We start from the raw sequence: 14,925 nt of genomic DNA on the forward strand, positions 1-14,925 counted from the left end.
CAGCAGTGAATTTGGCCCTTGTAGTAAGTTGAGGTTGGCACCAACATTTGTTTTGAAAATCAGGGTGGATTGAGCCTCTAACCAGCAGAGTTTGGGCAAATTCATGGTGGAGGGAGCCTCTAAACACCCCAGTTTGGACCAATTCATGGTGGAGGGAGCCTCTAAAAACCCCAGTTTGGACCAATTCATGGTGGAGGGAGCCTCTAACCAGCCCAGTGTGGGCAAATTCATGGTGGAGGGAGCCTCTAAAAAACCCAGTTTGGACCAATTCATGGTGGAGGGAGCCTCTAACCAGCCCAGTTTGGGCAAATTCATGGTGGAGGGAGCCTCTAAAAAACCCAGTTTGGGCAAATTCATGGTGGAGGGAGCCTCTAAAAAACCCAGTTTGGACCAATTCATGGTGGAGGGAGCCTCTAACCAGCCCAGTTTGGGCAAATTCATGGTGGAGGGAGCCTCTAAAAAACCCAGTTTGGACCAATTCATGGTGGAGGGAGCCTCTAACCAGCCCAGTTTGGGCAAATTCATGGTGGAGGGAGCCTCTAAAAAACCCAGTTTGGACCAATTCATGGTGGAGGGAGCCTCTAACCAGCCCAGTTTGGGCAAATTCATGGTGGAGGGAGCCTCTAAACAGCCCAGTTTGGGCAAATTCATGGTGGAGGGAGCCTCTAAACAGCCCAGTTTGGGCAAATTCATGGTGGAGGGAGCCTCTAACCAGCCCAGTTTGGACCAATTAATGGTGGAGGGAGCCTCTAACCAGCCCAGTTTGGGCAAATTCATGGTGGAGGGAGCCTCTAAACAGCCCAGTTTGGACCAATTCATGGTGGAGGGAGCCTCTAAAAAACCCAGTTTGGACCAATTCATGGTGGAGGGAGCCTCTAAACAGCCCAGTTTGGGCAAATTCATGGTGGAGGGAGCCTCTAACCAGCCCAGTTTGGACCAATTCATGGTGGAGGGAGCCTCTAACCAGCCCAGTTTGGGTAAATTCATGGTGGAGGGAGCCTCTAAACAGCCCAGTTTGGACCAATTCATGGTGGAGGGAGCCTCTAAAAAACCCAGTTTGGACCAATTCATGGTGGAGGGAGCCTCTAAACAGCCCAGTTTGGGCAAATTCATGGTGGAGGGAGCCTCTAACCAGCCCAGTTTGGACCAATTCATGGTGGAGGGAGCCTCTAAACAGCCAAGTTTTGGGAAATTCATGGTGGAGGGAGCCTCTAACCAGCCCAGTTTGGACCAATTCATGGTGGAGGGAGCCTCTAAACAGCCCAGTTTGGGCAAATTCATGGTGGAGGGAGCCTCTAAAAAACCCAGTTTGGACCAATTCATGGTGGAGGGAGCCTCTAACCAGCCCAGTTTGGACCAATTAATGGTGGAGGGAGCCTCTAAACAGCCAAGTTTGGACCAATTCATGGTGGAGGGAGCCTCTAAAAACCCCAGTTTGGACCAATTCATGGTGGAGGGAGCCTCTAACCAGCCCAGTTTGGGCAAATTCATGGTGGAGGGAGCCTCTAACCAGCCCAGTTTGGACCAATTAATGGTGGAGGGAGCCGCTAAACAGCCCAGTTTGGACCAATTCATGGTGGAGGGAGCCTCTAAAAACCCCAGTTTGGACCAATTCATGGTGGAGGGAGCCTCTAAAAAACCCAGTTTGGACCAATTCATGGTAGAGGGAGCCTCTAACCAGCCCAGTTTGGGCAAATTCATGGTGGAGGGAGCCTCTAAACAGCCCAGTTTGGGCAAATTCATGGTGGAGGGAGCCTCTAAACAGCCCAGTTTGGGCAAATTCATGGTGGAGGGAGCCTCTAACCAGCCCAGTTTGGACCAATTAATGGTGGAGGGAGCCTCTAACCAGCCCAGTTTGGGCAAATTCATGGTGGAGGGAGCCTCTAAACAGCCCAGTTTGGACCAATTCATGGTGGAGGGAGCCTCTAAAAAACCCAGTTTGGACCAATTCATGGTGGAGGGAGCCTCTAAACAGCCCAGTTTGGGCAAATTCATGGTGGAGGGAGCCTCTAACCAGCCCAGTTTGGACCAATTCATGGTGGAGGGAGCCTCTAACCAGCCCAGTTTGGGTAAATTCATGGTGGAGGGAGCCTCTAAACAGCCCAGTTTGGACCAATTCATGGTGGAGGGAGCCTCTAAAAAACCCAGTTTGGACCAATTCATGGTGGAGGGAGCCTCTAAACAGCCCAGTTTGGGCAAATTCATGGTGGAGGGAGCCTCTAACCAGCCCAGTTTGGACCAATTCATGGTGGAGGGAGCCTCTAAACAGCCAAGTTTTGGGAAATTCATGGTGGAGGGAGCCTCTAACCAGCCCAGTTTGGACCAATTCATGGTGGAGGGAGCCTCTAAACAGCCCAGTTTGGGCAAATTCATGGTGGAGGGAGCCTCTAAAAAACCCAGTTTGGAACAATTCATGGTGGAGGGAGCCTCTAACCAGCCCAGTTTGGACCAATTAATGGTGGAGGGAGCCTCTAAACAGCCAAGTTTGGACCAATTCATGGTGGAGGGAGCCTCTAAAAACCCCAGTTTGGACCAATTCATGGTGGAGGGAGCCTCTAACCAGCCCAGTTTGGGCAAATTCATGGTGGAGGGAGCCTCTAACCAGCCCAGTTTGGACCAATTAATGGTGGAGGGAGCCTCTAAACAGCCAAGTTTGGACCAATTCATGGTGAAGGGAGCCTCTAAAAACCCCAGTTTGGACCAATTCATGGTGGAGGGAGCCTCTAACCAGCCCAGTTTGGGCAAATTCATGGTGGAGGGAGCCTCTAACCAGCCCAGTTTGGACCAATTAATGGTGGAGGGAGCCGCTAAACAGCCCAGTTTGGACCAATTCATGGTGGAGGGAGCCTCTAAAAACCCCAGTTTGGACCAATTCATGGTGGAGGGAGCCTCTAAAAAACCCAGTTTGGACCGATTCATGGTGGAGGGAGCCTCTAACCAGCCCAGTTTGGACCAATTAATGGTGGAGGGAGCCTCTAAACAGCCAAGTTTGGACCAATTCATGGTGGAGGGAGCCTCTAAAAACCCCAGTTTGGACCAATTCATGGTGGAGGGAGCCTCTAACCAGCCCAGTTTGGGCAAATTCATGGTGGAGGGAGCCTCTAAACAGCCCAGTTTGGACCAATTCATGGTGGAGGGAGCCTCTAACCAGCCCAGTTTGGGCAAATTCATGGTGGAGGGAGCCTCTAAAAAACCCAGTTTGGACCAATTCATGGTGGAGGGAGCCTCTAACCAGCCCAGTTTGGACCAATTAATGGTGGAGGGAGCCGCTAAACAGCCCAGTTTGGACCAATTCATGGTGGAGGGAGCCTCTAAAAACCCCAGTTTGGACCAATTCATGGTGGAGGGAGCCTCTAAAAAACCCAGTTTGGACCAATTCATGGTGGAGGGAGCCTCTAACCAGCCCAGTTTGGACCAATTAATGGTGGAGGGAGCCTCTAAACAGCCAAGTTTGGACCAATTCATGGTGGAGGGAGCCTCTAAAAACCCCAGTTTGGACCAATTCATGGTGGAGGGAGCCTCTAACCAGCCCAGTTTGGGCAAATTCATGGTGGAGGGAGCCTCTAAACAGCCCAGTTTGGGCAAATTCATGGTGGAGGGAGCCTCTAACCAGCCCAGTTTGGACCAATTAATGGTGGAGGGAGCCTCTAAACAGCCAAGTTTGGACCAATTAATGGTGGAGGGAGCCGCTAAACAGCCCAGTTTGGACCAATTCATGGTGGAGGGAGCCTCTAAAAACCCCAGTTTGGACCAATTCATGGTGGAGGGAGCCTCTAAACAGCCCAGTTTGGACCAATTCATGGTGGAGGGAGCCTCTAAAAAACCCAGTTTGGACTAATTCATGGTGGAGGGAGCCTCTAAACAGCCCAGTTTGGGCAAATTCATGGTGGAGGGAGCCTCTAACCAGCCCAGTTTGGACCAATTCATGGTGGAGGGTGCCTCTAACCAGCCCAGTTTGGGCAAATTCATGGTGGAGGGAGCCTCTAAACAGCCCAGTTTGGACCAATTCATGGTGGAGGGAGCCTCTAAAAAACCCAGTTTGGACCAATTCATGGTGGAGGGAGCCTCTAAACAGCCCAGTTTGGGCAAATTCATGGTGGAGGGAGCCTCTAACCAGCCCAGTTTGGACCAATTCATGGTGGAGGGAGCCTCTAAACAGCCAAGTTTTGGGAAATTCATGGTGGAGGGAGCCTCTAACCAGCCCAGTTTGGATCAATTCATGGTGGAGGGAGCCTCTAAACAGCCCAGTTTGGGCAAATTCATGGTGGAGGGAGCCTCTAAAAAACCCAGTTTGGACCAATTCATGGTGGAGGGAGCCTCTAACCAGCCCAGTTTGGACCAATTAATGGTGGAGGGAGCCTCTAAACAGCCAAGTTTGGACCAATTCATGGTGGAGGGAGCCTCTAAAAACCCCAGTTTGGACCAATTCATGGTGGAGGGAGCCTCTAACCAGCCCAGTTTGGGCAAATTCATGGTGGAGGGAGCCTCTAACCAGCCCAGTTTGGACCAATTAATGGTGGAGGGAGCCTCTAAACAGCCAAGTTTGGACCAATTCATGGTGGAGGGAGCCTCTAAAAACCCCAGTTTGGACCAATTCATGGTGGAGGGAGCCTCTAACCAGCCCAGTTTGGGCAAATTCATGGTGGAGGGAGCCTCTAAACAGCCCAGTTTGGGCACATTCATGGTGGAGGGAGCCTCTAACCAGCCCAGTTTGGACCAATTAATGGTGGAGGGAGCCGCTAAACAGCCCAGTTTGGACCAATTCATGGTGGAGGGAGCCTCTAAAAACCCCAGTTTGGACCAATTCATGGTGGAGGGAGCCTCTAAAAAACCCAGTTTGGACCGATTCATGGTGGAGGGAGCCTCTAACCAGCCCAGTTTGGACCAATTAATGGTGGAGGGAGCCTCTAAACAGCCCAGTTTGGACCAATTCATGGTGGAGGGAGCCTCTAACCAGCCCAGTTTGGGCAAATTCATGGTGGAGGGAGCCTCTAAAAAACCCAGTTTGGACCAATTCATGGTGGAGGGAGCCTCTAACCAGCCCAGTTTGGGCAAATTCATGGTGGAGGGAGCCTCTAAACAGCCCAGTTTGGGCACATTCATGGTGGAGGGAGCCTCTAACCAGCCCAGTTTGGACCAATTAATGGTGGAGGGAGCCGCTAAACAGCCCAGTTTGGACCAATTCATGGTGGAGGGAGCCTCTAAAAACCCCAGTTTGGACCAATTCATGGTGGAGGGAGCCTCTAAAAAACCCAGTTTGGACCGATTCATGGTGGAGGGAGCCTCTAACCAGCCCAGTTTGGACCAATTAATGGTGGAGGGAGCCTCTAAACAGCCAAGTTTGGACCAATTCATGGTGGAGGAAGCCTCTAAAAACCCCAGTTTGGACCAATTCATGGTGGAGGGAGCCTCTAACCAGCCCAGTTTGGGCAAATTCATGGTGGAGGGAGCCTCTAAACAGCCCAGTTTGGGCACATTCATGGTGGAGGGAGCCTCTAACCAGCCCAGTTTGGACCAATTAATGGTGGAGGGAGCCGCTAAACAGCCCAGTTTGGACCAATTCATGGTGGAGGGAGCCTCTAAAAACCCCAGTTTGGACCAATTCATGGTGGAGGGAGCCTCTAAAAAACCCAGTTTGGACCAATTCATGGTGGAGGGAGCCTCTAACCAGCCCAGTTTGGACCAATTAATGGTGGAGGGAGCCTCTAAACAGCCAAGTTTGGACCAATTCATGGTGGAGGGAGCCTCTAAAAACCCCAGTTTGGACCAATTCATGGTGGAGGGAGCCTCTAACCAGCCCAGTTTGGGCAAATTCATGGTGAAGGGAGCCTCTAAACAGCCCAGTTTGGGCAAATTCATGGTGGAGGGAGCCTCTAACCAGCCCAGTTTGGACCAATTAATGGTGGAGGGAGCCTCTAAACAGCCAAGTTTGGACCAATTAATGGTGGAGGGAGCCGCTAAACAGCCCAGTTTGGACCAATTCATGGTGGAGGGAGCCTCTAAAAACCCCAGTTTGGACCAATTCATGGTGGAGGGAGCCTCTAAACAGCCCAGTTTGGGCAAATTCATGGTGGAGGGAGCCTCTAACCAGCAGAGTTGGTGGAAATCAGGGTGGAGGGAGCCTCTAACCAGCAGAGTTGGGGGAAATCAGGGTGGAGGGAGCCTAGTATTAGCAGAATTGTGCAACGCTTATGGTGGATGAGTATGAGGATGCGGAGGAATTGGAGAGGTTGAGTACAGACATGGAGTTTCATGTTGGGGTGCTTTACACAGGTGGGCACAAAAATGACGGCTCTACCCAGTGGTGGTTCATTTTTATCAAAGTGAGCCGGTCGGCACTCTCAGCTGACAGACGGGTGCGCTTGTCAGTGATGATGCCACCGGCTGCACTGAACACCCTCTCAGATAGGACGCTGGCGGCAGGACAGGACAGCACCTCCAAGGCATATAGGGCAAGTTCAAGCCACAGGTCCAACTTCGACACCCAATACGTGTAGGGCGCAGAGGGGTCGGAGAGGACAGGGCTGTGGTCGGAAAGGTATTCCCGCAACATGCGCCTATACTTCTCACGCCTGGTGACACTAGGACCCTCCGTGGCGGCACTTTGGCGAGGGGGTGCCATCAAGGTGTCCCAGACCTTAGACAGTGTGCCCCTCGTTTGTGTGGACCGGTGAGAACTTGGTTGCCTACTGGAGGAACTGCCCTCCCTGCCGCCAACGTCACATGCTGGAAACATCTCCATCATATTCTGCACCAATTGCCTGTGGCAAGCATTGATGCGATTGGCCCTCCCCTCTACCGGAATAAAAGACGAGATGTTGTTTTTATACCGGGGGTCAAGGATAGCAAAGATCCAGTACTGGTTGTCCTCCATGATTTTGACAATACGCTTGTCGGTTGTAAAGCACCCCAACATGAACTCAGCCATGTCTGCCACAGTGTTAGTTGGCATGACTCCTCTGGCCCCACCGGAAAGTTCAATCTCCATTTCCTCCTCATCCTCCATGTCTACCCATCCGCGCTGCAACAATGGGACGATTCGAAGTTGCCCCGAAGCCTCCTGTATCACCATCACATCATCGGACAACTCTTCTTCCTCCTCCTCCTCCTCCTCCTCCTCCTCCATTAAACGCAGTGAAGCGGACAGATGTGTGGACCTACTCTCCAGCTGTGACGGATCGGATGCTATCCCTAACTCCTCTGTGTGATCTGAGTTATCCCTGATGTCAATCAGGGATTCTCTCAGAACACACAAGAGCGGGATTGTAAGGCTCACCATCGCATCCTCAGAGCTCACCCTCCTTGTGGACTCCTCAAAGACCCGTAGGATGTCACAAAGGTCTCTCATCCATGGCCACTCATGGATGAGAAACTGAGGCAGCTGACTTTGTGGCACCCTAGGGTTTTGTAGCTGGTATTCCATCAAAGGTCTCTGCTGCTCAACCACTCTATTCAACATCTGAAACGTTGAGTTCCAGCGTGTGGGGACGTCGCACAAAAGCCGGTGTTGTGGCACATGCAGGCGTTGCTGGAGAGATTTTAAGCTAGCAGCGGCTACTGTCGACTTGCGAAAGTGGGCGCACATGCGCCGCACTTTCACCAGTAGCTCTGGAACATTGGGGTAGCTCTTTAGGAAACGTTGCACCACTAGGTTGAAGACGTGGGCCAGGCATGGAACATGTTGGAGTCCGGCAAGCTCCAGAGCTGCTACCAGGTTCCGGCCGTTATCACAAACGACCATGCCTGGGCCCAGGTGCAGTGGCTCAAACCATATTGCCGTCTCATCGAGGAGGGCATCCCTCACCTCGGAGGCAGTGTGCTGTCTGTCCCCCAAGCTGATCAGCTTCAGCACAGCCTGCTGACGTCTACCAACGCCAGTGCTGCAACGTTTCCAACTCGTAGCTGGGGTCAATCTAACAGCGGAGGAGGAGGCGGTGGCGGAGGAGGAGGCGGTGGCGGAGGAGGAGGCGGTAGAGGAGGAGGAGGAGGGGGGTGTTCTTCTCGTGTCCCTGCCAGGAATGTTAGGCGGGGAGACGAGGTACACCGGGCCAGTTTGGGAAGCAGTCCCAGCCTCAACTACATTCACCCAGTGTGCCGTCAGTGAAATGTAGCGTCCCTGTCCGCATGCACTTGTCCACGCGTCGGTGGTCAAGTGGACCTTTGTGCAAAGCGCGGAACTAAGGGCCCGCCTGATGTTGAGTGACACGTGCTGGTGCAAGGCGGGGACGGCACACCGGGAGAAGTAGTGACGGCTAGGGACGGCATAGCGAGGTGCCGCAGTTGCCATCAGGTCCAGGAAGGCGGGAGTTTCAACAAGCCGGAACGCCAACATCTCCTGGGCCAGCAGTTTAGCGATGTTGGCGTTCAAGGCTTGCGCGTGTGGGTGGTTAGCAGTGTATTTCTGCCGCCGCTCCAATGTCTGAGAGATGGTGGGTTGTTGTAAAGAAACGCCTGATGGTGCCTTTGATGGTGCAGGAGAAGGAGATAAGACAGGACCAGGGGAGGATGAGGTAGAAGTCAACAAAGTGGCGGAGGCAGATGAAGTGGTGTCCTGGCTCGTCCTCTGGAGTGCATCGCCAGCACAGTCAGCAGTGGCAGTGGCAGAGGCAGAGGCAGTGGCAGAGGCAGTGGCAGTGGCGTGAACGGCAGGCGGCCTTTGTCCTGCCGTTGCTGCCTGCCACTGATTCCAGTGCTTGGATTCCAAATGACGGCGCATTGAAGTGGTGGACAGGTTGCTCTTCTCAGAGCCCCTAATTAATTTCGAGAGGCAAATTGTGCAGACAACACTATATCTGTCCTCGGCGCATTCCTTGAAAAAACTCCACACCTTCGAGAAACGTGCCCTCGAGGTGGGAGTTTTTCGGGGCTGGGTACGAACTGGAACATCTTGGGAGATTCCGGGTGTGGCCTGGCTTCGCCTAAGCTGCTGACCTCTGCCTCTGCCTCTGCCTCTAGCTACCCTTTTTGGTGCTGCACCTGCCTCAACATCCACACTACTTTCCCCGCTTGACATCCCCCCTGTCCAGGTCGGGTCAGTGTCCTCATCATCCACCACTTCCTCTTCCAACTCCTGTCTCATCTCCTCCTCCCGCACAATGCGCCGGTCAACTGGATGCCCTGACGGCAACTGCGTCACATCATCGTCGATGAGGGTGGGTTGCTGGTCATCCACCACCAAATCGAACGGAGATGGAGGAGACTCTAGTGTTTGAGCATCTGGACACAGATGCTCCTCTGTTAGGTTCGTGGAATCGTGACGTGGAGAGGCAGGTTGAGGGACAATGAAAGGAGCGGAGAACAGCTCTGGGGAGCAGGGACAGTTTGGGTTATTGTTCTGTAAAGCTTCGGAATTTTGGGAGGAAGGAAGACAAGACTGTTGGGTAATAGGAGGAGAGGAGGCAGAGTCTGACTGGCTGCTGGACAATGTGCTGTAAGCGTTCTCTGACAGCCATTGCAAGACCTGTTCCTGGTTCTCGGGCCTACTAAGGTTTGTACCCTGCAGTTTAGTTAATGTGGCAAGCAACCCTGGCACTGTGGAGTGGCGCAATGCTTGCTGCCCCACAGGAGTAGGCACGGGACGCCCTGTGGCTTCACTGCTACCTTGCTCCCCAGAACCATTCCCCCGACCTCGCCCACGGCCTCGTCCACGTCCCTTTCCGGGAGCCTTGCGCATTTTGAATTCCTAGTTAGAAATTGGCACTGTATACCAGTAGTAAAAATTGTGGGTGCACGTAACCCCAATATATTCTTTGAATTCCCAGTCAGACACTGGCACTATATGGCAGTAGCAAGAAATGAGGGTATTTGTATTCCCAATATATTCTTTGAATTCCCAGTCAGACAATGGCACTGTATACCAGTAGTAAAAATTGTGGGTGCACGTAACCCCAATATATTCTTTGAATTACCAGTCAGAAACTGGCACTATATGGCAGTAGCAAGAAATGAGGGTATTTGTATTCCCAATATATTCTTTGAATTCCCAGTCAGACAATGGCACTGTATACCAGTAGTAAAAATTGTGGGTGCACGTAATCCCAATATATTCTTTGAATTCCCAGTCAAACACTGGCACTATATGGCAGTAGCAAGAAATGAGGGTATTTGTATTCCCAATATATTCTTTGAATTCCCAGTCAGACAATGGCACTGTATACCAGTAGTAAAAATTGTGGGTGCACGTAACCCCAATATATTCTTTGAATTACCAGTCAGAAACTGGCACTATATGGCAGTAGCAAGAAATGAGGGTATTTATAACCCCAATATATTCTTTGAATTCCCAGTCAGACAATGGCACTGTATACCAGTAGTAAAAATTGTGGGTGCACGTAACCCCAATATATTCTTTGAATTACCAGTCAGAAACTGGCACTATATGGCAGTAGCAAGAAATGAGGGTATTTGTATTCCCAATATATTCTTTGAATTCCCAGTCAGACAATGGCACTGTATACCTGTAGTAAAAATTGTGGGTGCACGTAACCACAATATATTCTTTGAATTACCAGTCAGAAACTGGCACTATATGGCAGTAGCAAGAAATGAGGGTATTTGTATTCCCAATATATTCTTTGAATTCCCAGTCAGACAATGGCACTGTATACCAGTAGTAAAAATTGTGGGTGCACGTAACCCCAATATATTCTTTGAATTACCAGTCAGAAACTGGCACTATATGGCAGTAGCAAGAAATGAGGGTATTTGTATTCCCAATATATTCTTTGAATTCCCAGTCAGACAATGGCACTGTATACCAGTAGTAAAAATTGTGGGTGCACGTAACCCCAATATATTCTTTGAATTACCAGTCAGAAACTGGCACTATATGGCAGTAGCAAGAAATGAGGGTATTTGTATTCCCAATATATTCTTTGAATTCCCAGTCAGACAATGGCACTGTATACCAGTAGTAAAAATTGTGGGTGCACGTAATCCCAATATATTCTTTGAATTCCCAGTCAGACACTGGCACTATATGGCAGTAGCAAGAAATGAGGGTATTTGTATTCCCAATATATTCTTTGAATTCCCAGTCAGACAATGGCACTGTATACCAGTAGTAAAAATTGTGGGTGCACGTAACCCCAATATATTCTTTGAATTACCAGTCAGAAACTGGCACTATATGGCAGTAGCAAGAAATGAGGGTATTTATAACCCCAATATATTCTTTGAATTCCCAGTCAGACAATGGCACTGTATACCAGTAGTAAAAATTGTGGGTTCACGTAACCCCAATATATTCTTTGAATTACCAGTCAGAAACTGGCACTATATGGCAGTAGCAAGAAATGAGGGTATTTGTATTCCCAATATATTCTTTGAATTCCCAGTCAGACAATGGCACTGTATACCTGTAGTAAAAATTGTGGGTGCACGTAACCACAATATATTCTTTGAATTACCAGTCAGAAACTGGCACTATATGGCAGTAGCAAGAAATGAGGGTATTTGTATTCCCAATATATTCTTTGAATTCCCAGTCAGACAATGGCACTGTATACCAGTAGTAAAAATTGTGGGTGCACGTAACCCCAATATATTCTTTGAATTACCAGTCAGAAACTGGCACTATATGGCAGTAGCAAGAAATGAGGGTATTTGTATTCCCAATATATTCTTTGAATTCCCAGTCAGACAATGGCACTGTATACCAGTAGTAAAAATTGTGGGTGCACGTAACCCCAATATATTCTTTGAATTACCAGTCAGAAACTGGCACTATATGGCAGTAGCAAGAAATGAGGGTATTTATAACCCCAATATATTCTTTGAATTCCCAGTCAGACAATGGCACTGTATACCAGTAGTAAAAATTGTGGGTGCACGTAACCCCAATATATTCTTTGAATTCCCAGTCAGACACTGGCACTATATGGCAGTAGCAAGAAATGAGGGTATTTGTATTCCCAATATATTCTTTGAATTCCCAGTCAGACAATGGCACTGTATACCAGTAGTAAAAATTGTGGGTGCACGTAACCCCAATATATTCTTTGAATTCCCAGTCAGACACTGGCACTATATGGCAGTAGCAAGAAATGAGGGTATTTGTATTCCCAATATATTCTTTGAATTCCCAGTCAGACAATGGCACTGTATACCAGTAGTAAAAATTGTGAGTGCACGTAACCACAATATATTCTTTGAATTACCAGTCAGAAACTGGCACTATATGGCAGTAGCAAGAAATGAGGGTATTTGTATTCCCAATATATTCTTTGAATTCCCAGTCAGACAATGGCACTGTATACCAGTAGTAAAAATTGTGGGTGCACGTAATCCCAATATATTCTTTGAATTCCCAGTCAGACACTGGCACTATATGGCAGTAGCAAGAAATGAGGGTATTTGTATTCCCAATATATTCTTTGAATTCCCAGTCAGACAATGGCACTGTATACCAGTAGTAAAAATTGTGGGTGCACGTAACCCCAATATATTCTTTGAATTCCCAGTCAGACACTGGCACTATATGGCAGTAGCAAGAAATGAGGGTATTTATAACCCCAATATATTCTTTGAATTCCCAGTCAGACAATGGCACTGTATACCAGTAGTAAAAATTGTGGGTGCACGTAACCCCAATATATTCTTTGAATTCCCAGTCAGACACTGGCACTATATGGCAGTAGCAAGAAATGAGGGTATTTGTATTCCCAATATATTCTTTGAATTCCCAGTCAGACAATGGCACTGTATACCAGTAGTAAAAATTGTGGGTGCACGTAACCACAATATATTCTTTGAATTCCCAGTCAGACACTGGCACTATATGGCAGTAGCAAGAAATGAGGGTATTTGTATTCCCAATATATTCTTTGAATTCCCAGTCAGACAATGGCACTGTATACCAGTAGTAAAAATTGTGGGTGCACGTAACCCCAATATATTCTTTGAATTCCCAGTCAGACAATGGCACTATATACCAGTAGCAAGAAATGAGGGTATTTATAACCCCAATATATTCTTTGAATTCCCAGTCAGACAATGGCACTGTATACCAGTAGTAAAAATTGTGGGTGCACGTAACCCCAATATATTCTTTGAATTACCAGTCAGAAACTGGCACTATATGGCAGTAGCAAGAAATGAGGGTATTTGTATTCCCAATATATTCTTTGAATTCCCAGTCAGACAATGGCACTGTATACCAGTAGTAAAAATTGTGGGTGCACGTAACCACAATATATTCTTTGAATTACCAGTCAGAAACTGGCACTATATGGCAGTAGCAAGAAATGAGGGTATTTATAACCCCAATATATTCTTTGAATTCCCAGTCAGACAATGGCACTGTATACCAGTAGTAAAAATTGTGGGTGCACGTAACCCCAATATATTCTTTGAATTACCAGTCAGAAACTGGCACTATATGGCAGTAGCAAGAAATGAGGGTATTTATAACCCCAATATATTCTTTGAATTCCCAGTCAGACAATGGCACTGTATACCAGTAGTAAAAATTGTGGGTGTATATAGCCCCAATTCTATTGCTAGGGGACTTGCAGGGTATTTCTGGGGTGAAGGTGGGGGGGCACACCGTTGGAACGGGTATCGGGGTATATATCGGGTATACGGGAATACACTGACAGTGTATTCCATTCAGGATCCTGGGAAAGCTGGGTTGCGGCGATTGAGCCCGTCAGTGCCACGTTACACTGACAAGCTTCTCCCTGGAATTTAGCTCTTATAAGAGCTGTTGGTTGTCTTCTCCTTCCTATCCTAGCCTGTCCCTGCCTACCCAGAATCTAAGCCCTAGCTAGCTGGACGGAAACCTCCGTCCTCGGTGAATTGCAAGCTCAGAATGACGCGAACCTGGGCGGCGCTGTTCTTTTAAATTAGAGGTCACATGTTTTCGGCAGCCAATGGGTTTTGCCTACTTTTCTCAACGTCACCGGTGTCGTAGTTCCTGTCCCCCTACCCTGCGCTGTTATTGGAGCAAAAAAGGCGCCAGGGAAGGTGGGAGGGGAATCGAGTAATGGCGCACTTTACCACGCGGTGTTCGATTCGATTCGAACATGCCGAACAGCCTAATATCCGATCGAACATGAGTTCGATAGAACACTGTTCGCTCATCTCTAGTACATACCCATTTGACAAGAGGAGTCTCAATTTATTCATATTTTTTAGGAGGAATTGCATAGAACGGCTTACTATAAATTCTTATTTTATGGAAATGCCAGTATTCACTGAAAAAGACGTGCCAGTTAAGCTGACAGGTCCTCTTTAAAAAACACACACATTTCACAGTGTCCAGTGATTTTAATGTATTGTCTCTCTGGTGCTGTCAGTACATTTCCGAGACCATTCATGTTATTTAGTCTTTACTTTATATCGATCATCTTCTTGGCATGCTACTGCAGCAACTGCTCTGCTGAATTCTATCACTTGTAATTTTAGTAAGCAGCAAGTTATGTGTTTTATTTTCACTTGGAAACAAAGTAAGAGAAAGTTTAAGGTATGAAAGAACTTTACAATTAGATAAATAGCGCTGGTCGATCATCTGCAAACAGTCGCAGGAGCATTTAAATGCAAGTGTAGAAGTTATTAATGATTTCATGGGATTCAGTGCAATTAATGTGCACACGCTCAGTGCTAGCTGTTTGTCTTTAAGATTGATCATGCTCCACTCATTTCCATATCATCTGCATCCTTCACAGGGTTTACAGGTCGGAGCAAAAGAGTTAGAAGAAATGGGTGCAAAGTTCTGCCTTGGACTGCTGATTCTTCTATCCAAATCGTTTTATAGTGGAATTCTGCATCCTCAGGTGGAAGCTCTGCTAGATGCTGAAAGGGAAAGTGCTGACAATCCTAGGACCAGGTAAGGCCTTCTAAAACCTTTGAATTGTATTCCATGGTCATCTTAAAGGCATACCATCTGTGGTTAGCATTTTACATGGTTTACAACAATGGTGCTTT

General features: G+C 48.3%; 1 protein-coding gene across 1 annotated transcript in view; it reads left to right on the forward strand.

Annotated features, from left to right (window-relative positions):
• The window catches only part of AGBL1 (AGBL carboxypeptidase 1), a 543,682-nt gene that overhangs the window by 343,645 nt on the left and 185,112 nt on the right, over window positions 1-14,925 (forward strand). The window contains exon 22 of the mRNA XM_075273295.1: window positions 14,667-14,827. Within this exon, the coding sequence (XP_075129396.1) occupies window positions 14,667-14,827 (161 nt within the window). The remainder of the gene's footprint in view (window positions 1-14,666; window positions 14,828-14,925) is intronic.

Source organism: Leptodactylus fuscus, chromosome 5, assembly GCF_031893055.1.
Source record: "Leptodactylus fuscus isolate aLepFus1 chromosome 5, aLepFus1.hap2, whole genome shotgun sequence".
NCBI lineage: Eukaryota > Metazoa > Chordata > Amphibia > Anura > Leptodactylidae > Leptodactylus > Leptodactylus fuscus.